This window comes from Nyctereutes procyonoides, unplaced genomic scaffold, assembly GCF_905146905.1.
Source record: "Nyctereutes procyonoides isolate TBG_1078 unplaced genomic scaffold, NYPRO_anot_genome, whole genome shotgun sequence".
Taxonomy (NCBI): Eukaryota; Metazoa; Chordata; class Mammalia; order Carnivora; family Canidae; genus Nyctereutes; species Nyctereutes procyonoides.
The window spans coordinates 44,835,602-44,859,180 of record NW_026575044.1 but is presented as its reverse complement, the minus strand read 5'-3'; the positions used below and the strand labels follow the sequence as shown (position 1 = coordinate 44,859,180).

Genomic DNA, 23,579 nt, shown 5'->3' with positions numbered 1-23,579 from the left:
CCTGCTTTGGAACCTTCCAGCTGACTTTCTCACCCTGTTTGGTAGTAAGTTTACAGCCAATCAGAGTGACATTGTGCAGTGTGTGCTGAATTTTCTGTGTAAGCCTCACATGCTTCTTGGAGGGCTTTTCAGAAAAGAGGAATTACTCAAAAAAACTCCAGTCACTGGCTATGAGTAAAAATAAATTCACCAGACATATTAGGAGAAGAGTAAAAAATAGTTAGAAAAGATGTATTTTATATTTGTATTAAATCAAGGGAAATTGATGATTTCTTATTTAAAGATGCTTTTTAATAATATTAAAGAACCTCTTAATTGTCACTACTTTATTGGTGATAGAGCCAAATATACCTGGATTTTAAATGTTAGTGCATGGTTCCTTTCTATTTGTGCAATATTTATAGAGCCTGTGGAATGCGTAGAAACTTTTGTATCTGTATTATGTGGAGTTTACTTACATCATCAGCTTAAAATCACATTTAGAGGGGACCTTAAGACTTTAATCGTTGTCTTCATCTTCAACAGATTAACAATTTATTTCTTATATGAAAGGTGCAAGTGTATTTTATTATTATATCTATGTGCTTGGTCCAGGAAGGGTTTTATTAAAAGTCATCAATGTTAACACTTACCTTGGAGTCCTCTGCAGTTAGTATTATATCGTAAATCTTAAAAAGCAAAAAGCAGAGAAGATAAGTCAGCTATCAGTGGATGGAAATATCTGTGTGATATTTTGATCATATTATAAGAAAATGTTTTCTACTCCTTGAGTATAAAGCTGTTTACTTGTTGTGATGAGGTTCTCAGATTTTAAAGCAGTAATTCTTCAGTTAGTCTTCATATCAGTTGGATTCCAAGAAATTCTCTTAAAAAAAAAAAAAGAAGACGACGACGACGACTTGAAATGGGAACAGTTGTTATCATAAAGAGACCACTGCATCAGGAATGCAGGAACTTGAGAGCAGTTTATGATGTGCAGTTGTTGAGTTACCTGCAATCTGTTGTGGTCATATGGCAGGACCTTTAACTGAGACATCAAAATGACACTTCCTTAAGGCTGGTAGAGACCTAATAATTGCACTTAGCAGCACCATTTTTGTATTATAATCCCCCCAACCAGAGATTTTAGGGAGTGTGTTGGGGTAATCAATGATTTGAGTTTAAATGTTAGTTATTTTAAAAGTTGTTAAAGAAATATGTCTTGAGATATCTTTTACTCTGTGCTCTATTAATAAAATCTTGTTTTTTTTTTAATTTTTATTTATTTATGATAGTCACAGAGACAGAGAGGCAGAGAGGCAGAGACACAGGCAGAGGGAGAAGCGGGTTCCATGCACCGGGAGCCCGACATGGGATTCGATCCCGGGTCTCCAGGATCGCGCCCTGGGCCAACAGCAGGCGCCAAACCGCTGCGCCACCCAGGGATCCCTAAAATCTTGTTTTATTTGGAACATTGATTTGCCTCTAGATGCCCTTAAATATTATTTTATAGCCATGTATTTTCTCCTTACATCTAAAGCAAAATATAGATGCTAGAAGATTTGTCCTGGTAATATTATGCGGCAGGAAGAAATTGTTTCCAGCACAATTTGTACCAAGTGGCCTGTTTTTCACATGTCCTAATGCTGGCTTTTGTCTTTGTCTTTTGGCTCCCCGAAGGTACTACCTCTGCCTACAACTGCGAGATGACATCGTGTCTGGAAGGCTGCCCTGCTCCTTTGTCACCCTGGCCCTGTTGGGCTCCTACACTGTCCAGTCCGAACTTGGAGACTATGATCCAGATGAATGTGGGAATGATTACATTAGTGAGTTCCGCTTTGCACCAAACCACACTAAAGAACTGGAAGATAAAGTGATCGAGCTGCACAAGAGCCACAGGTGAGTGGCAGAAACCCTGAAAACGTCTGTTTTACTTGTACCTAATGGGTGAACATCACTTGTACTACCTGCTTTTCCCAGGATGGACTTCAGTGGCATTAAGGCCAAGACTGTAGCAGAGTGAGGTTCTGTACTTGGTACAGTTCTGGTATAGTTACACTCTCACTCAGGTGTTCTTTTGGTAGTTGTTGCTGTTGTGGTTTTTGAGAGAGAAAGAGCTCGACGTGGGAGGACGGGGAGGGGCAGAGGAGGAGAGAGAGAGAGACACACACACACACACACACACACACACACACAATCTTAAGCAGGCACCATGCTCAGTGCGGAGCCTGACTCAGAGCTCAGTCTCAGGACCCTGAGATCATGACCTGAGCGAAAATCCAGAGCCAGATGCTCAACTGAGCCACCCAGGCGCCCCGCTCAGGGGCCCCACTCAAAAAAACCATTTTTCTTGTTATCCTCCCCTACCCCTATCAGAGCACAAATCTGCTGGTGCCTCTTTGGGGCTTGCTTATGAGGTAGCAAGGGGCTAAGTGGGAAATGTTACAGCCCTGCCAGGGGAAGGAAAAGCAGCATTGTAACACACTTTTTTTTTTTTTTTTTTTTTTTTGTCTTATCAGAGGAATGACGCCAGCAGAAGCAGAGATGCATTTCTTGGAAAATGCCAAAAAACTGTCCATGTATGGGGTTGATTTACATCATGCCAAGGTATGCATTTTTTTAAACCCCAAACTTCCTATTTAATTTTATTTAATCCAGTGTTGTTATTTCTATTAGCGAGTGATTTTTACTTTAGTTATTGTAAACCCAAACTTTGGGGATTCAGATCTGTGTTTGCTTTTAAGGCCTACTCAGTGGCAAAGCAAATTCACTACTCTGATATTTTAGCAAAGGGTTTGGTCTGCATGTCTCAAAGTCCCCTTGCTCCTGGCCTCAGCTACTGAAAGCCCAGACTAGGCAAAGCCTCAGATTGCCCGTTGATTCAGTTAGAAATTTGTTTTCGTACAATAAGCTCCTAACTCAGCCCCCTTCCCTGTCACAGTTTTATCTTCTATTGTGCTAGCATGTGCCCTTTGCTTCTGCCAAATCCTGTCTCTGCCTTTTCTCTGAATATGCCTGTCTTTGTTTGGGCTGTCCTCCCTTCTGTCTACCTGTCCGACTTTGGCCAGTTGTCCAAGACCCAATTGTCACATCTCTTATGTGCCAAGGACTGTTGATGCCTCTGTTCTGGGTGCTTACCAGGCACTCAGAAATTCATGTTAGATTTAAATAACTCTCTCTAGAGCTTAGATTCTCTGACAAATAATCAGTGCTTTGAAATAAGATTGTAATTTTGAAGTTGAACTAAAATTAATCCCCAAAGCTAATGATTGCCTAGTTGATTGGTGAAATGTTAAAGCTGTATCTTGGCCACAGTCTTTCCAAGAGGAAGTTGGAATTGGACTGTCGGAGGATTGAGGTGGTCAGGATGCATAAAACATTTGACCCCAGGTCACACTTTTCCCAAAATCTCTGTATTTTTCTTCAGTGAGAGAGTGAATGAGCTGTTAGTCTGTTATTTGAGCAGCTGTGAATAAAAGTACTATAGAAGCACATGCAAGCTTTATGAAAACTTCCATCCAAAGCCTGTGAATTTTGTTGGTATCTTACAGATGGATTCTGGGACTTCGGTAACATGAAAAAGATCAATGTTGGATGTTTAAGGGTTGTTCCTCTGATTTTAGCTGTCAAGAGATTATCACTTCTATATAGAAATGTGCCTTTACTACTGATAGACTGCATAAGTCACCAATTTCATGTTTTGGGACCCAAAGAAACACGCAGTTAACCAGCTCCGAGGCATGCAAGTATCTTAAATAGTCAAGGTTGGAGCCAGGAGATGAAGAGAGCTTCAACTGGCTCTGTGCCAGCAAATAACTTGATAACCCAGAGGACACATCAGAGGGAAATCTGTGGTCTATAGACTCTGTTGACGCTGTACGTGAGGCCACTCCCTGGTTGGCTTTTGGGGACCAGACTGATCCACACTTGGTTAGGCAAGAAAATGGTGGCCATCAAACAAATACAGGTTTGACTAGTATGTGAATCATTTTGTACATCACACAGGATGAGCACTTCCAAGGCCTGAAGGCCTGTACACTAGCAAAATCTCAGGGACTTGGCTGGGGCATCCTAGGGATGCTCTGGTACACTGGATGCCAAGCTCTTTGACATTTGTGTGTAATTACAATGGCAGGTGTAGCTCTATTTACTTGCCAGTTCAATATCATATTTTTTCACTTATTTTTCACTCAGATAAGAAAGTGTTTTGTATTTTATGCTGTATAATGTAGGGTAAGGATTTGAAAAAGAAAACAAAGACACACACTAAGATTGTTTTTTTCTTAGAGTCTTTCCCTGGGTGGCTAACAGATAAGGAAACAAGAAGGAAATGAAGGTAGCCTGAAAATTTGAGGAAATTGAAAGCTATTTTTGAGTTATATTACACACAATTATTCACTTACCATCCAGGAAAAATAAGTAAATAAAGGATTAGGGCATACATTGGGGAAGTGCAACTGAGGATTTATCAGTGTTCCTATCAGTACAAATAAAATCACTTAACATTGCTGTAGCTACTAAATTAAAATAGATCACTGGTTTTTCATTCACTAATATGATTTGAAATCATGCCAATTAAAAACAAGGAATTAAGGAAGCACAAATGCAGCCTATTATAGGATTTCATCTGAATATTAAGTATAACAAATGTTTGGTGTGGACTCCCATTTTCTCATGCAGCCATACTCCATCATTTCAAGAAGGAAATTTACTGAATTAGATTAGAGCGAATTTCCGGTTGTGAGATGATTCTCTTCTGTCGATGGTATCAAAGGCCCTAACTTGACCTGTGGGGCCTATTTAGAAATTCTGGATTGTGATCTTGGACTCCATGGCTCTGTATAGAGAATAAATAACATATTATTAGAGGAAGGTCCCTTGTTTTAGAAAACCTATCCTAAATGGTTTTTTTTTTCCTTAGGGAGACTGTCTCTGCTTGTTTGTTATTTAATGTCAACCTGAGTAGGCACTATCAGAGTCATTTATTTCATGTAAGATTCTGAAATGTATATTTAAATCCCTACCGGATATCCCATGGACCAAGTGATAAATGAAGGAAGGTGAAGTCTGAACAGTGATTTTTAAATTAAAAGGAATAGTACACTCATTTATTTTAATTATGATAGACTGAGAATATCGAGATCTTCCTCCAGTGCTCCCCCCTAAAGGGAGCATTAAGTGTGTTTATTGATAGGAAACACACATGTCCCCAAGACAGACCGCTGTTACAGCTTTCAGTATAAAAGATTTATCAAGCTAGCGGCAGGACTGTGGACTCTGGCAGAAGACTTAATACCCAAAGTATTTTTTTGTTGATGCTGTAGATTAATGAAGTGGAAATATTTATTCAGTTTAAAACCCCACATATTCCTGACATTTTCTCCATTTGCTCTTTCTTAATAAGCATGTATGGCTTAATGCATGCTAGGCAGATGCTGTGCTGAGCAAGCAGTTAAAAGATAAAACAGAACTGCTCTCAAGCAGCATCTAGTCTTGAAGAGGAGGAGTGGGTGTTCATTGCAACAGCGCTTGCTTGGGGTGTGCTGGCAATCACAGGGCAATATGGGGACACAGAGATGTGTGTGGTGGAGGCAAGCAGGAGAAGAGGAGGGGTCAGAGGAGGCTTTCTGATCTTCCCCATGAAGGATCTGTCTTCTCATTATCCAAAGACACTAATGGATGATCTTAAGACAGATAATATTGAAAGAGGTTTTAAAATGTCCTTTTCTTCTGTAGGTCAAAGGCCTATTTTTCCTAAACTGTACTATTTATCAAATAGAAAGTGAATCAAGGAGCTTTTACTCAAATAGTCCTCCCTCATGTCTGCATTTCTGCTCAAGGTGCAAGGGGGTCACCTCTGAACAGCCCTGTGAGCAGATTGACTGGTACTAAAGGATCAATAGTGCCAACTACTTGTCAGCATCAAGCTATAGCTCTTCCAATTACTCTTGCAGATTAAAGCTCTTGATAAATGGTGGGCAGTCTCTGGTCTTTGAATTCTCCTCAAATTTAATTATGTTGTAATATCCTGCCATCAAGTATTTCTACTTCTATAGAGCAATTTCATATCCAATGGATCGATCCATTTCCAAAGTAAAATATTTCATTTTAATCCAGTTAAGTTGTATTTGTGGACTTAGATTTCCCAGAGATGGACCAAAATATTTATTTTTGATTCTGGAAATGTTCATTTTATGTCTTGCACTGAAAAGATTTAGGAAGTCAGTTCCCACAATATGAATGAGTCAGAATCTCCTGTCTGGATTCATCCATTTCTACAGCACCCCCCACCTCCAAACACTGCCACAGAGTGACTCAGTGCCAGGGACAGTCCTGCCAATTAATGTCACAAAAGACCTCAGCTTTGCCTCCTAGGTGCCCCCTGCTTCCAACATCCAGTAAGACAAGGGGATGAGGATGGAGACTCACACACAGTCCTGCCTTCTGTCCTTTGTTTATCCTCAGGGTTACCACACATGTTCATTTTACTCCAGTTTCACCCAAATACGGAATTTAGGGGGTATAGGCTGTTACGTGACATGTCTCCTGGGCTTTGGATGACCTCTCAAATGACCTCTGAGACTTCTCATCACACATCCTTAGGAAATGACCTGAGGAGTAGCAAAACAAGCATGTTATAAACAGAGCACTCTCCCCACTTAAAGAAGAAAACTATCTACATATAGAAAATATGTCTGCATTTATGTATGTGACTCAGTTGTCCAAGGCAACTGTGACTGGGCAGTGTGTGTATTACAGACAGTGGGCAAGTACACTCAGACTTTAAAAACCTATTTTATATTTAAATTTTACTCTGACACAAATGGTGTATAAAAAAGATCGAGGCTCTTTTTTAATGGAACATACTCCAAACTACTCATTGGAAAGGACAGGGCCTCTGTGTTAGTATACAGATTAGCTAAAAGCTCTGCCTCTGGAACCAGGCTGCCCATATTCAACCAGGGTAGATACGTAACCTCTCCATGCTTTTAAAGTTTCCTCGTCTGTAAACTAGGAATAGTCATAGCAGCTGTCTCAGAATATCATAATGAAGATTAAGAGAGTTAACATGACATATGTGAACCAGCAAGAGCCATGCCCAGAGCACAATCCTAACTAAGCCCTGTATCTATCATTTGCACTGTCATCAGCACATCGTCTGGTTCTTCTTCTCTGTGCACCACATTTACATTGCAGGACATCCAGGTGAGCCAGTTCTACTCTGACAAATCTCCATAGTGATAAATACCTTCATTAAAAGTTGATTATTTAGTGGCAACATTTAAAAACAATGACTGCAGTATTTTTCTGATCGAAATTAGAGCCATCAGCAGTCCGTCATGGGTTCCTGCGTGGAATGCTGTGGTGCATTAAATACCACACTCAGCTGTGAGTGGAAATAAGTGAAATACTGACCGTTTGTTTCTCGATGCTATTTTCCAGGATTCTGAAGGAGTAGAAATTATGTTAGGAGTTTGTGCAAGTGGTCTGTTGATATATCGTGACCGTCTGAGAATCAACAGATTTGCCTGGCCTAAGGTTCTCAAAATTTCATACAAACGGAACAACTTTTACATTAAGATCCGGCCAGGAGAGGTAAGTAGCCCTCCAGTTTTTGCACATACATTGGGAAGGAAGGTACCTGATAGCCAACAAAAATGTAAATTGCCAGGTCCCAGATCCTAAACATCATAGGACATGGCAAGTTATGTCTCCCTGCCTGAGAGAGTTTAGTGTAGATTTGTCTGATAAACAGCAATAAGTAAGATGCTCTCTTCTTTTTAATGGTTTGGTTCTGATTGATTGAATGATTTTGTCCCAATGCATAGATGGAATAGCTTTTATTTTTGCAGGGTTTTTGTTTTTTTTTTTTTAAAGATTTTATGTATTTATTCATGAGAGACAGAGACATAGGCAGAAGGAGAAGCAGGCTTTCTGCGGGGAGCCCAGTGCGGCACTTTGATCCCAGGGCCCTGGGATCACCATCTGAGCTGAAGGTAGCTGCTCAACCACCGAGCCATTCAGATGCCCTTATTTTTGCAGATTTTAATGCAAAATCAAGATACATGAATAATGTTACGTTTCAAAAACAAAGAAACTCTGAGGTGCCAAACCTTTTGTGAATGAAAAATAGATTTCTGTCTGTCCCTGTTTTATGTGCTTATGCCCTTTCTGTACTCCAAATCTGCTGGCACCGTAACACGAATCGCTTTGAGATAATGTGATCAAAGTACAAGAAAGATTAGAGCAAGAGACAAGGGTAAATTATTGAAATGTCTCATAGCCTAGTACATGTCTGCCTTTTTCTTTTAATCAGAAAGACTGATTAGAAAACTCAAAATTCTTAACTAATCCTTGTTCCCTGGGCAAAACCATGCAAATTTACTTATGTCCTCCATGGTGGTTGACACCTAATAGGTGGTAAATATCTCCTATTATCTGTGTAACAGATGATGAATACATATATCCAGTTATTTATATCATATATATATATATATATATATATATCCAGTTTCTAATGCACATGGTTAATCTAATGGAGGGAGTCAGAGCTCTAAGATTGCAGCTCATCTGTGTCTCTGAACATTTTCTGATACAATACAGAATTATCTCCTGTCTTCAAAATCAGCCTCTCCATTGGTATAAAATGTAATTTAAAAACCAGGTTATATGGGATGTAATGTACAGCATGGTGACTATAGTTATAATACTGTATTGTATGTCTGAAAGTTGCTAAGACAGTAGATCTTAAAAGTTGTCATCACAAGAAAGAAAGTCTGTGTGGGGTGATGAATGTTACTTAGACTTATTGTGATCATTTCAAATGTATATAAACATTAAATCATGTCATACACTTGAAACTAATGCTCTATGTCTGTTACACCTCAATTTTTTAAAAACTTAAAAAAATCAGACTATAAGACAAGGAATCATGTTTAAAGTAAATATAAAGCCCAGCTTGTCCATGAAGGCTGAAATAATCTGTAAGCTTTTCATGTAAATACCTGAACCCAATTTTTTTATTTCCTTAAAATTGCATATCAAACTTACAACCAATTTACATCGATTCATCATTTACAAGTGAGCATTTATTTATTGTCAGGCACCATTAGATAAATATGACCTCGTTCCTGTCCCTAAGGAACTTTCTGTTGAGCAAAGAAATAGTGTCATGGACTTTGAATTGTGTTGTGAAGATCTACTTATTGCACGTATGATAATATTCCACAGACATGGGGCCAGCATGCTGTAGTGAGGTCCCAGATCGGAGAGTTGGAGAAATGCATCAGGAAACAACAGTGAGACATGGGAGGTTTTAAAGAGGATGTGATAGACTAGATGAATAATTTGGAATGAAACTCAGCAGCTCAGCAAGGAGATGTGGTGATACCTAAACTAGGGCAGAGGCCATGGGGATAGAACAGAAGGAGCAAATGTGAGCGAGGTTCCAGAAACTGAGCCTCCTGTTAAGTGTTGGACACAGAACGGAGTCCAGGAGAATCAGAGGTCTTCCGTCGGCACAAGTGAAGCTGCTGGACATGGTATTATTAGACAACGGGAGAAAACAGGGAAAATTAAAAAAAAAAAAAAGATTAAATTTCTTTGAGACATATTTGCAGGGAGTGATTCTTGCATAGAAGGAAATAGAAGTCTGAAGGAGTCCTCAGCTGCATCTGTAGAATCCAGTGCTGTGGGCATGAAATAAATTACCCGAAAAATAAGGCAAGTTAGAGAAGGAGAGAGACCCTAAAGCAGAATTTTTGGGTAACGTCACTTCTTGAGGAGGATGAACAAAAGCAGCCAGAGAAAGAAAAGGGGTAAGAACAGCCACAAATGACAAGGAGACGGGATTCTGAGCACGTGGCTAACCAGCAGGGCCAGATGCCACAGAGCCCATGTGGGCAAGGACTGAGACAAGTGCGTTGTACTTGACAGATCCCAGGTAACAGTGGAGAGTTCCAGCAGGTGGTAGGAGCACCTGCAGGGGTGCAGTGAGGTGGGGAGTGAAGGGGCCAAGGCTGCTCCTTCCTTTGATTTGTCTAGGAGCAAGATGGGGTTGTGGTGCAGGCAGAAGCAGGTTCAAGGACAGTTGGATTCCCCCCTCCTTTTCTGCAATCATATATATAACTATAACTGTAACTATATATATATATATATATATATATATATATATATATGGACTTGAGAAGAACAAATGAGAAAAAATTATTGGTGGCACAGAAGGCTCTGAAGAGGTTGACGTTGGTACAAAGCATGGAGAGAGAGAGAAATATTCAAAAAGTGCAGGAGCCTCTCTCATCTTTGGTCTAGGGAGGATTGCAGCAAGAAAAATCTTCCCAGCTTTTCACAGCAGAGGGCAGGATGATTGTTTTCTAAAACCCCTGGCCTGGGGACACCTGGGTGGCTCAGTAGTTGAGCATCTGCCTTTGGCTCAGGTCGTGATCCCGGGGAATTGAGTCCCACATCAGGCTCCCTACAGGGAGCCTGCTTCTGTGTCTCTGCCTCTCTCTGTCTCTCATGAATAAATAAATAAAATCTTTAAAAAAGAAAAAAACTGGCCTTAGTGTCGTGTGTGGTACACATTAGATGCAGGATGAATAAACGGAGCACGGGTTAGTCAGGATCCATAATACTCGGGCTCGTCGATTGACTGAGGCTCTTGGCCAATAGCAATTGTTATGAGTGCCACTACATGTGAACATCCAGAGTAAGAACAAAATTGGGAAAGACAGTCATAGTTGGAATAGCTTGTGATGTATTTCCCATTCTCCCTCCACTGCCACCCAGCTTAGTCCCACTCAATAAGAAGTAGAAGTAAGCATCACTGTATCTCATATGCCATACACAGCTCCTCCCCTGGGTTCTTTGCTACATAAATCACTTTTTTTCTATTGACGGTATCAGTAGTCTGGTTATTTTAATGCTCTTTTAGAAAACATTTACTGTTTAAAATGATTGCCCTCTGGTGGCCTGATGCATACTGTCTTCAGAAAATTTTAAAAATCCCAAACATTTGCAACAATAATAATAATAAAATATATTACTCAATAAGTCAGATGTTTCACCCTGAGAAAGTAAATGGCTAATAGATCATCATATGAGCTCTCCATGCTGAAAGATATGAAATTGTGTTCTCCCAAACTATGATCATACATGTAATATCAACAGATGTTAGTGTTTACTATGATAATCCAGATGAAAAAAATAATAATAAAAATCCAGATGAGAATGCCAAAACAAAATCAGCAATATCTGATACCATGTCATCAAATACCTAGGAGACACACACATTTTTCTGACCAGATCCTGGGAGAAAACATCATCCTGAGAATGCTACAGACAATAAACATTTTATTCATGCCCTTACATTCCAGTTGAAGTCATGATGTCACAGAGACGACATGAAAATAAGGCTTAAAAATGAGATCGGGACAAATTGGTCTCTGGAAGGGATCCAGATATCCTCTTTTTTTGCATTTAGTTTTCATGAAATCCATACTTGTCCATAAAACCTCTACTGCATGCATAATGTGATTATCCATGCCTGCAGCATTTTAAGGAGAATAGGTACAAGGTTGTTTTTTAATGAATGTGTAGGGCATGACTTCTGCATATAGCGTTTGATTTCATAAGGAAAGGAAAATTTTGTGGGTGGCATGATCTGTGATTTACTTGCTTTCATGTTATTTATAATTCCAAACTTTACTCTTCATTATGTTTTGTTTTGTTTTTTTTTTTAATTTAGTTTGAACAATTTGAAAGCACCATTGGCTTTAAACTGCCAAACCATCGAGCTGCCAAGCGTTTATGGAAAGTATGTGTTGAACATCATACATTTTTCAGGTATGTAAAGCTGATGTTCTTTAAGGAAGAATTAGAATGATTGGGATCACTTCTACTGCCAAAGTCTGTTGGGAAAAAGAATGTGGACGCATATCCTTTTTTGCCTTCAAATTCACTGTCACAAGATTTCTTGACAGGAAATCCTAAAAACTTCTGACTGAAGGATCTTCCTTAATTTGTTTTAGGCTTATCTGACCTATCTCTCCTTTATTATCTTTAGTGTCCTTTCATTGTTTTTACAGGACGTCCACTTCAAGGATTCAATCCATACCTTACTATTTCAATCATTTCTCAGTTCTTTGGCCCCCTTTGCTTATATACAGTACTCAGACTATCAGATTTTTGTCTGTAAAATAACAAATTATCATTGTTCTTCTTCACCTATACTTATTGAAGCTCTTTGGGTTTCTAGAACCATAGGCTTCTGAGTTGTGTGAGATGTTAAAATTCATGTCTCTGGGCAGCCTGGGTGGCTCAGCGGTTTAACGCATTCTTCGGCCTAGGGTGTGATCCTGGAGACCCAGGATCGAGTCCCACGTCAGGCTCCCTGCATGGAGCCTGCTTCTCCCTCTGCCTGTGTTTCTGCCTCTCCCTGTCTCTGTGTCTCTCATGAATAAATAAATAAAATCTTTTAAAAAAAAATTCATGTAGCCCAAACCAACCTGCATTGTATTTATATTATAGCCTCTCTACAACACTCTGGGAGTTTGTACTATGGGAATTATAAAGTCACATTCCTTTGGCATGTGATGTGTTAAATCTTTAGCACAAAAAGCATTTTACTTTTGGCTAAAAAAGCTAAGATAGCGTTCTTAATAATTGACTTAATAGTGTTTCTGATATTTTTTCCTTAATATCTTTAGACTGTTGTTACCAGAAGCACCTCCAAAGAAATTCCTTACCTTGGGCTCCAAGTTTCGATATAGTGGCAGGACACAAGCCCAAACAAGAAGAGCCAGTGCATTGATAGATCGTCCCGCCCCCTACTTCGAACGCTCGTCCAGCAAACGCTATACCATGTCTCGCAGCTTGGATGGAGGTAGGCATTATTCACTAACCCTTAGTAATGATAATCATGAATGGCTCCCCAGAAATAGTGTGAAATCATCACAAACTTTCCATAAACATAGATCTTCTTGAATAGTATGAAACAAAAAGCACTCGTTGGTCTGCGGCTAAGTGACAAGTTTCTAACCCCCTCCCTCAAAAACAAAAACAAAAAAACAGTGCTTTTGTGAGTCTAATGTCTGTTATTGGTAGATTCATAAAAAATTCCATAAAAGAATAGCACTTTGGGAATGAAGAGCATAGCTTTCAGAAGCCAGCACCCCGATTTGGGGGAAAGATGCTCTCATTCTAAATACACTTATCACATACTCTGTAAGTAATTTGGTTCACTTGCTGGCAGATCTGAAGTGATTACCGTATTGTTTCAGTCCATTTGTTTCAGAAGGAGGACTGTAAGTTAAATTTATCTGTTTCTACAAAATTTTTACAGATAAAATATGACTGTTGGTCAGTCAGTGCATGATAGCTGATAGAAAGGATGATATTCAAATTATAGACCTGAAGGCTCCAAGTTAAATCCTCCTGGTTAATATTAATGACTACACCAGATGGACTGGGAAAGCACTGCCATGTAAATGTTCTCCACTGTTAAGACAAATGTGTAAGTTAAACAAGGAGAGAATCACTGAAATAACATTTCTGAGGAATGACATAATAATTTCTTGTGGGTTTTTGTCTTATGTGACAGTTTCGTGTTGCTGTCTATAGTAACACACAGATGTGCTTCCCACTACAACACATGGCAGCTGTAGTAATACTTAGAAAGTGAGCCATGGCCAAGTCTCCGTTTTCTAATTCAAAGCACCTGGAGATTAGTTGTGTTATAGAAGATCTATCCTACGTGTATAAAAAGAGAAGTTTCTAGCATGTGTGTGCAATTGTTATAATAAGCAAAAACATAAAAATAATTTTAAAAAAGTAAAAACGCAAACTTACAAAAATGTGGGATCACCTTCATCCTTACCTGTTGTGCCACCACTTACCATAGTCCCAGGTCTCTCTTCCCTTTCACCAGACCCCAGCGTGACTGGTAGGATGGTGTAACTCCCTGAATCCCCTGATTTAGAAGGTTGTATTTCTCTAATGGAATACTTGCTAAACAGTTTGTAGGAAAAGTCAGAATTGTATCCTAAGTGCTGAATCACATACATTACTCGTGAAGTAAAAAAACCCTCTGCTAGTAGGTAGATCCAGACTGAGGTCCATTTGCGTAGCGACTGGCGAATGATTTAAACTTCCCAGCTCTGGGTTTTCATCATTATCTGTAAAATGGGAATAAGGCCATATGCAAAGAGTGAATGAGACAGGTGTGACAGCCCTCTTGTTATAGGTGTGATAATAATTCTATTCAAGATTATTCTATGTTTTTGTGAGCTGCCTAGGAAGTCAGTTACCATTCTCTATCTTCCAATGGTTGCCTCTTTCAGGAATACCTAACTGGGAGCCGAACTTTTGGAATAAAATGTTTATTAGGACCGTTTGGGGTTAAATTAAGATACTGAACTATTCACTTTAATTTTGAAGCTTTTCTTACTACTTTGTTCCATTTATTCTTCTTTCTCCTTGAGAGAATCTCTGTAAACTGTGTATTCTATAAGTCCGTGTTGGAGGAACTTTTTTGGAACCACCCCTATTTTCCCTGAGCATCATCCACTTTGTTCAGTGATGTGTACCCAAGGGAACACATGTGTTGTAACTGTTGTTTTCCTTATGGCCTTTTATGTGATAATAATTATTGACAAGACAGAAGACAATTGTGAAATAAATGTACTAATACCATACTGTCTCTTCCTCCCTGCCCAAAAGTGATGTTAGTATGTGTTGTCTCTCACTCTTTGGGGTCCTGCCAATTCTAGTATGTTTTCTGTGCTATTGAGCTGGGTGCCATGGCTGCATGTTGGAACACAAAATGCTTTTTGCAAGGTTGCATCTTATGTAGAACACCCTAACTAGCCCATTGGGAAATCGCATCTCATATGAGCTTTTTCATCAAAACGAGGAAACATAAAATATCTTAGTGAAGATATTTTAGTGAAACAGTTTAGCTATTATAAAAGGATTTCAGAATATTTTCTTACATTTACATTTTAAACTTCCTAAACTATGAAGCTGATTATATTTTGCCTGTGATTAGCTACTGTGTATTTGAAAAGTATCATTTATAAGTTCTAAATAAGTTGTATATATCTAAAACCGAAAATAATCAGTATCAGACTTTAAAAATGTAACTGAATTAAGCATCTTTCACTAAGACATTTTAGTTGGGATGAAAGGCTGTGTCTCATATCTTTTATGTTTGCATGCTTTGCACTTGCATGAATTTCATTAGCAACATTTGTCTTATCGTCCCAAAATATCAGAGATGAATGAGTCTGTGCATATCAGGGTAGTCTGTTTAAAGTGCAGTAGAGATTAAAACATCTCTGCACTCCAGCTGAACAGTCACCACCCAAATTGTACAATCTTCCCAAATTTTATGATCCCATCAAGATGCTTCATTTTCATTATTACGCATGGGACTTTTTACATTGCAGGAGTGATGGACTTTCTAGCCATTATTAATAACAGTAATTGAAAACCCCAATTCAGTGCTCCTTGGTGAATGGAACTTCCAAAGATATGCTCAAAGTCAAGTGTAGGCATGCAGTTGTCCACTGCAAATACCGCTATTAACTCTGGGACTTGGCGCCAGCGCCTGGCACCGCTGCCCAGCCCATTACTCTGTCGGGTACCAGGCTTATAGCAGCCCAGCATACTACCCCTCCACTGCATCTGCTTGTGCATCCTCCTCCCCAGAAAGCCTGAGAGTTATTCTGGTGGCTTCAAGAGATGAGCCTTTAAATCATTTTAAAACACTGGGATAGCAGAAGCTCTAGAAAGATGAGTCTCTGATAGTGCCAGGGTGCAGGTACCTGCAGCACTGCCTTGTCTTTGCAGACAGACGGGGGTAGGGGTACCTTTTTTCATAATGGGACAGTTGGTGGTGGTGGTCTACCCTCTACCTTAACTATTTCAGACTTTTTTTTCTTCAATTGTATTTGCTTTTAGCATCAGTGAATGAAAACCATGAAATATACATGAAGGATTCTGTGTCTGCTGCAGAGGTTGGTACTGGCCAGTACGCCACAACAAAGGGTATCTCTCAGACCAACTTGATCACCACTGTGACTCCGGAGAAAAAGGCCGAGGAGGAGCGGGACGAGGAAGAGGACAGACGGAAAAAGGCGGAAGAAGCCACGCCGGTCGCGGCAGCACGGCACGAGGGAAAGGTACATCTCCCAGGCTCCCTCTTAGGGCTTGCCTAGACCTTGAAGAACTACTTAATAATTTTGAGGCTATAAACCAGGAAAGTGCTAAGACTTAGGGTAACTCGGGGCGCCTGGGTGGCTCAGTCAGTTAAGCGGCCAACTTGACCTCAGCTTGGGTCTTGATCTCAGGGTTGTGAGTTTGGACCCCGCGTTGGGCTCCACTCTGAGTGCAGAGCCTACTTTAAAAATAAATAAAATAAAATAAAAAGACTTAGGGTAATTCATATTTCAGCGTTAGTCACATCCATATTATCAGTTTCTAAATTCTGATTTCCTCTGTTGACATTTTTCTTCTGAAGGATTCCTTCTTGAAAATTTTTATTTTAACTGATGTGCTATGTAAGACTTTCAACAGCTGTCCTGTCTATATATCTTAAAAATACGTTTAGTGCCATATGACACTTTTCTGTTTGGGCTCACATTTCAGAACTATCACTAAAACTATTTTCTTTGTTTCTGGCCCCATTCTCCTATGCAAGTACTGTATATTTTTCTAGATATACAGTAATCACATTGCCATTCTGCTGACTGTAAGTAACTGAGTGACCATGGCCTGTGTATTTAACACTGCTCTCTGAGTTTTAGGATTATAATCTAATCATCAAATTAGCAAGCAGACATGTTTTGAAAACAGAGATTAAAGCAGACCATTGCAAAGGAAGATGGAAAGTGAATTTGGCAGCAATTTCTCCAAGGTGTTTGATTCATTAAATTTTTAAACTTCATTTCACCCCAACATTTTTTTTTTGCAGTATGTTTATTTTTTGGTAATCTGGCACCCTAAAGCAACTTTGCAGAAAAATGGAAGTCAGAAAACACATAGACAGCCTACTTCTGGTTCAGGGTTTTATAGGTAGCAGAGCAGCTCCCTAAAAGTAAAACAGAAAACAAAACAAACAAACAAAAAACTATATTGGGAGTTTTATATGTGATGATAATGGGAAAACAGAGTAGCTCCTGGAATGTACAGGTAAAAAGAACTAGCAGGATAAAAATGTTGTATAACTCGTAAGTTATGCTAAAACTTGCCCAGGTTTGACTCAAAAGAGTTCTCTTGAACATGTGCTCTTCAAATATAGATTTATGCAGCAGGGACTCACCTGGGGCTCAAAACAAAATTGCTTCTTTTGATAAGAGTTACACAGTGAAGGATAGACCCACAACATATTGTAGGTATGTGAGAATATTCCACCTAAAACCCTATCTGTCATTTTGTTAGGATAAGATCATTTCTTTGCCAAACACAAAAATAAAGAACAAGATAGGAAATGACAGCAACTATATTGGATCATTTTTGCTGTTAAAACGTGCTTTGTTCTGAATTTTGTTTTTACACTCTAGTTTTTCCAATTAAATCAAGGCAGCTTTTGAGTAGGACATAAGAAAAAGGTAGTATGCCTGAAAAGCAAATGATTTCCCTGACTTCCTGAAATCACCCATTCCATCCTACAATTCTCATAGATTGTGAGTGTGATTAAAGCAACACATGAAAGGAAATGACTTTTTGCTTGAAAAATAGACCCTTGCAGTCTCTATTTAATTTGAAAAGTTCACCATGTATATAAAATATAGCACTAAGGATGCCTGGGTGGCTCAGCGGTTGAGCGTCTGCCTTTGGCTCAGGGCATGATCCCAGAGTCCCGAGATCGAGTCCTGCATCGGGTTCCCTGCGTGGAACCTGCTTCTCCCTCTGCCTGTGTCTCTGCCTCTCTCTCTCTGTGTCTCTCATGAATAAGTTTTTAAAAATCTTAATAAAATAAAGCACTAGACCATCATCATTTTTTCCACTTAATGGCATGGGAAAACAAAAAGACTAAAAACTATGATTTTCATTGTCTGAATCTCTGAGAAGCCAGTACTTTGACCCAAATGCCTTCAGCAAGGCTGTGGCCCAGGCCTAGTGCTTAGGTAGGGAGATGGTTGTCTTCATTTTCCACAGTGCAAAGCTATCTTTTAAAAACCACTTGAATAAGCAGCATGGAAAATTAAACCTTCATTTTATTCTTCTCCATCTTCAAAAAGTAACAAAGAGGGTACTCATTTTTTAACCCAAATGAAAGTGTATTACTGAAAATAGTTCTTAAAAGACTGGTCCCCTAGATTCCTTTGAGAGGAGGCATGTTTCCCAGGCTAATGATCACCCCAGGTGACTGGGCAGCTGCATGCAGAAGTCAGCTTGTAGCTTTTAGATTATTCTGAGTTGAATGGGATTTGTGCAGGGCCATGTTTAAAACCCAGTGCTTAATGTCAAATGCCAGTATTGAGAAAAGACATCCTTGCCTAAGACCGGAAAAGAGTCTTCTAAATTCTAGAATATCCATGATGTAGTTTCATCTATGCATGTTCTTACCTTCTGTCTTTATATTTACCAGGTCAGGATTGGGATTTACAGAGCAGGATGGGTAATTTCTACACTACCAGGTCTCTAGGCTAACCACACATGTATGCATGTGTGTGCGTACACACACACACACACCCAGAGTGTCACGGAGAGCGATGGAAGTCTATCTGCAGGCTCTGTGTGACCTTGAATTGAACTCCTGGGGCTGCCACAGCTCCTGAGTCATGCCAGGTCCTGTTTGGAGCTTGCTTGCTTCCCTCTTTCCCCTCCTGCCCAGCAGCCCTCCACCAACTGCAGAGGAAACTGGCTGTGGTCACAGCTGCCAAGGCCAGAGAGAATGCACAGAGCTTCCCCTTCCTCACAGAAGCCTGAACTCACCAGGAGCACCTTTGTGGGGGTGCCTGCCTTTGTCATTCTGCTAAGGATTCGAACCAGGGGAGTTAAATATAGGGACAACTTTTAAAAAAAACAGAAGGCAGGGAAATTGTACCTTTCTGTTATTTATGGATCACAACTAATGCAAAGTAAATGCTTACGGGCCATATCACAAGAAAGCACATTCTTTTTGCTAGTGAGCTTGTTGAAACCCTTATTTGAGTTTAAGTCTGTTTACATCATGGAGAAAGGAGCCAAAGTAGAAGTTTTCAAAGGAACCTCAATTCTTTGGGGAGCATGAGTTCCTAAAATACTAATTGCTGACTTCCCTGAGTGGCACTGCATCTCAGATAGGAGTGGGGCCAGAAACCTCTTGATTTGGAAACCCACCTGTTTTGAATATAATTGACTAAGCAAGGAAAGATAATGCTAAACACATGTTTTTTAATAATCAAAATTTGGATTCATTTTTGTTTTTTAATCCAACCAAACTCTAGTAACAGATCTGTTAGCTGGAGATCAAGAGACGTTATTGAAAGTCTTGATTAGAAGTTGTCGGAGAGTTATGTTTGCTCTCGGAACCCTAAAACTTTCTAGAGTTGTTTGGTCTAAACAAATTTTTTTGGATGGTGTGAAACATGTAGACTTTGAGATTGCCCACCAGTATCTTCTATTCTGACTTTAAAAATAAACAAACAAACAAACAAATAGCCCACCCTGTATTTGACAGTCTAATGGGAAAACAGTAGCCATTCATGGCAGTGTTGGCATGCAGCTTGAATAATTTAAGTACGTGAACAGCCCTAGTGCTAAAAAAATTCTTGTTTTACAATTTTATATTGATACCCATAAGAAAATTAACTAATTGCAGTTTTCTTTTTGTCCTTTTGCACCTCTGTTTGCTGCTTTCTCTCTCTGTCTCTTTCACATCAGTCACCTGGGCTTGGCACTGACTCATGTCCCCCGTCCCCTCCATCAGCCCATCGTCCCCCTGCATCCTCCCCCGAGCTCCGTAGGAGGTGTAAGGAGAATGACTGTCACCCCCTGGGTTTGGAACCAGCCAAAGGCACCGTGCGTGTGCATGGAGAGCCCGCCTTGGACTCTGACCACAAAGGGAAGCCATCCCTAGGGGACCAAGATGTGGCTTTTAGCTACAAGCCACAGCCTGGCAAAGGGACCACCCTGTTTTCCTTCTCCTTGCAGCTCCCGGAGTCCTTCCCTTCTCTTCTAGATGATGATGGGTACCTCTCTTTCCCCAACCTGTCGGAAACCAACCTCCTCCCCCAGAGCCTGCAGCATTATCTCCCGATTCGCTCACCCTCCCTTGTGCCCTGTTTCCTCTTCATCTTTTTCTTTCTGCTCTCCGCCTCCTTCTCAGTGCCATATGCCCTCACTCTCTCCTTCCCTCTGGCTATGTGCCTCTGCTACCTGGAGCCCAAGGCGGCCTCCTTGAGTGCCTCACTAGACAATGACCCGAGTGACAGTTCAGAGGAAGAGGTGTGTACCTCGGCATAGAACACACTTCCCTGTCGTGGTCGGGGCTTCGGTCCGAAACAGTTGTTAGGTGCCTACTGCAATAGTGGTCCTACTTTCAGAGCCTCATTTATTGTCTGTGCCGACATGTGAGAGGTTTTTGTGTGTCGGGGAGTACAACCCGGCCCCAGGGTTAGGCACAACACCATGTGGATGGAGCAGTCTGCGCCCAGCCCAGAATCCTTCTGCTACCCACAGATTCTACAAGTGATGAATGTACGACTCAGAAGTCAGTTTTAAATAACCCATTAGCTATGTTAAAATTGGGGTTAGGTTAAATGGTTCTGGTCAGTTACTGTTTCATAAAGGAAGGGACACATAAGACCGAGAAATAAGTTTGACCCAGATTTATGGGGTGTTCCCAAAAGGCATCCTGGCATAACGGTACATGGTGGTGATACCAGTAGGTAAATGATCCTCAAGGCGAGGTGGGAATGAACATCTGTAGGAGGTGTGTCGTCATCATTTGGGTAGCTTCCCCCAACTATAAACACCTGTCCCCCCCAGAAATTCCAAAATGTCCCCCACTGTGCTCTTCTGTTGTCATGGCCAGACTGTCTCTGTTACTCACAAAGGTGAGCCAGATCCCAATGGTGTGTTGGGTCAGAAAATGCTCAAGTAGTTTAAAAGGCCTGTGTGACCTTAGTTGTCAGAAGGGCCACAAAGAAGACCAAAGTAGCTGCAGTTTTCCCACACGATTGAGAAAAGACTCCTTGAAGATGTCTGCATGCTGTAAAAGTAGGCTGGAAGTCCATCAGTCCTAACTGTGCCAACACATATACTAGATGGCAGTGATTCTTTCAACTCCAGCCTGAGCCAGAAAACACACACACACACACATGCATGCACACACGCACGCACACATGGACAATCTGGGAAGGTCAGGGAAGCCAGACAGGCCCCTGTGGCTCTCAGCCAGGCATGCGCCCAGTGGGGAAGGGATGGGCTTGTGTCTGAGAAAGACATGCTTGCTACCTATCCATCTCCTGTCCCTCATCTGAGCCAGTGAGTGAGTTGACATGGTAGCCAGTAGCTTTTCCTCCTAACGGCCCTGCCCTCCCATCACTCCACAGCTCTGTGAACAGCCTGGCAGTTCCCTTCAGAGTGCAGGGGAAGAGAACAGAAGCTGCCAACAGAGGGCCTGGCTGTCACCCCCTCTCCTGCCCACACCCTCCCCAGGCCCTTCCAGCTCTTCTGTTCTCACAAAGCAAGATGTTTTGTGGCAGGAGACAGGCCCAGTAATCCCAACATTTAGAAAAAAAAAAGTCACAAAGTCACAGCAATGCAAAAAAAAAAAAAGAAAAAGTCTATTCAATTTTCAGCTCAGCCAGAACTCATAATTTGAGCTGCACCTGTCAGTATATAGAATTGTGAGGGTGTGTAAGTATCTATATTTAGTGATATTATGACCATTTCTCAGTAGCAGGACAAAAATGGGAATGGTCTCCTAGATGTTTTAAATAAAAGTTTGCCCTTTTCCATTTGATATTGCATAAGAGCCCTTTCAAATCAAGGTTCCTGGGTCGTATGACTTAGCTCCAGCTATATATGCATATATGTGTATTTGATGTAAAAATATTTTCATACACGTTAAGTATTTTGAGAGAATGACTCCTAGGCTTCAATATCACTATTTCTCACAGTGGCAATATTGCCAAATAACATAGGACTAGAACATACAACATTAAGAACACAAGATTATCGACAGAGACTGTAATATTAGCTGGTTTCCAGCCTGGACACCTATTTTCCCTTTAGCAGTGGAGTTGTCCAGCTAACGTAAAGCAAAAAGATTGCCATTCTATGCTTTTCTGAATTCTAAAATAACGGAACTTTTCTATAGCAAACCACACAGATCTTGTGCCTAATCCAGGGTATACATCTTGTTGTAATCAATGCATGAAAATTAATGTCAAACTTGGGCATGTCTGCATTACATCAGCAAAACAAATCACAGCAGTTCCCCGATGCAAGCCAGTGACACGTGACTGGAGCCTCCCAGCAGATCACTCTCGCTGTTACTGCAAACCTCTGAGCCAGCTCGGGCCTCTGGGGTCTTAGCCCTGCTCTCCAGCCCGGAGCACCTACGACAGCTCTCCCGACACAAGACTTCACGTGTGGCCATCTGTTCTATGTCGTCTCTTAACCCAAGTGTTAAGAGCTATTGTCTCTAGTTCAGGCCAAGCTGGAGCACTCCTATGTAGGTCATTCCATTTAAAAAAAAAAAAAAAAGCCATTTGTTTACATGGCCTGTTTTATTCTCTGGGCCTCAAGCACTTTGGCAGCTACACGGAGTGACTTCGTGTAACATACGGTTCAGCTCTGTCACATTCATTTTGCAAAACCACTAATGAATGTAATTCTTTTCAAATATTTTATCAATGTTTACATTTCTCACGTGTTGGAGTAGCTTAATTAGCTCCAGCCTTTCTCAAGAGTGAAACCCAACGTAGAAAGACATAATCATTTCAAACTAGAAAGCTGTTGACCACTCTTTTTTTTTTCCTTTGTACCTTCAAGAATGGTCACATAAGGGGCACAGAATGTTAAATCATTTATCAAGAAACATAAGCTGAATTTAGCTCCCCATACCATAGAATGTATTTGTGTGTCAGCTCGTAAGGAATTTTTTTGTGATACAAAAAAGATTCGAATTTGGAGGGAAAAAAATGAATCAACCAATTTTTAACATTTTAAGTTGTGAAAATATAGACTCATATGATAGTCTGTGACATGTTAGACATTTCATAGTTTTGTTTACTTGTAGTATATAAAGAACAGTTGCTATAAAAGCTACTTTATTCAGCCTTTCTTCATTTATCAACGATTTATTGATCATGCACTATATTTGTTAAATAACTACATGCTCAGTAAGAATTTAAGGGAGTTAAGATATGGCCTAAGCTATTTTTTCATGTAGCAAAAAAAAATAATTATGTAATATTATAATGTGATACTAATATATATTAATGTAACATATTACAGTTATAGGCACTTTCAGGTCTGCATGCATCAGGCCTTATAGAAAGCACTTAGTGTCCCATTACCTGATACCGTTAGGGCTGTTGCTTTTTCTCCATTTTACTGAAAGGAAATGAGGATTAAAGCATGAAACATGCCCAGTGTGTCAG

The 23,579-nt window shown here is 40.3% G+C and overlaps 1 protein-coding gene across 18 annotated transcripts in view; it reads left to right on the top strand.

The window, feature by feature from the left end:
* EPB41L3 (erythrocyte membrane protein band 4.1 like 3) overlaps positions 1–23,579 on the top strand; it is a 141,477-nt gene that overhangs the window by 99,916 nt on the left and 17,982 nt on the right. For 12 of the 18 annotated variants that reach the window (XM_055324031.1, XM_055324032.1, XM_055324028.1 and 9 more), the window contains exons 7-12: positions 1,660–1,878; positions 2,499–2,586; positions 7,423–7,575; positions 11,726–11,823; positions 12,687–12,862; positions 15,940–16,160. In XM_055324031.1, coding sequence (XP_055180006.1) covers positions 1,660–1,878; positions 2,499–2,586; positions 7,423–7,575; positions 11,726–11,823; positions 12,687–12,862; positions 15,940–16,160 — 955 coding nt within the window. Of the gene's footprint in view, positions 1–1,659; positions 1,879–2,498; positions 2,587–7,422; positions 7,576–11,725; positions 11,824–12,686; positions 12,863–15,939; positions 16,161–19,848; positions 20,413–23,579 lie in introns of all 18 variants that reach the window. The other 6 variants (XM_055324026.1, XM_055324021.1, XM_055324016.1 and 3 more) reach the window with 2 other exon arrangements.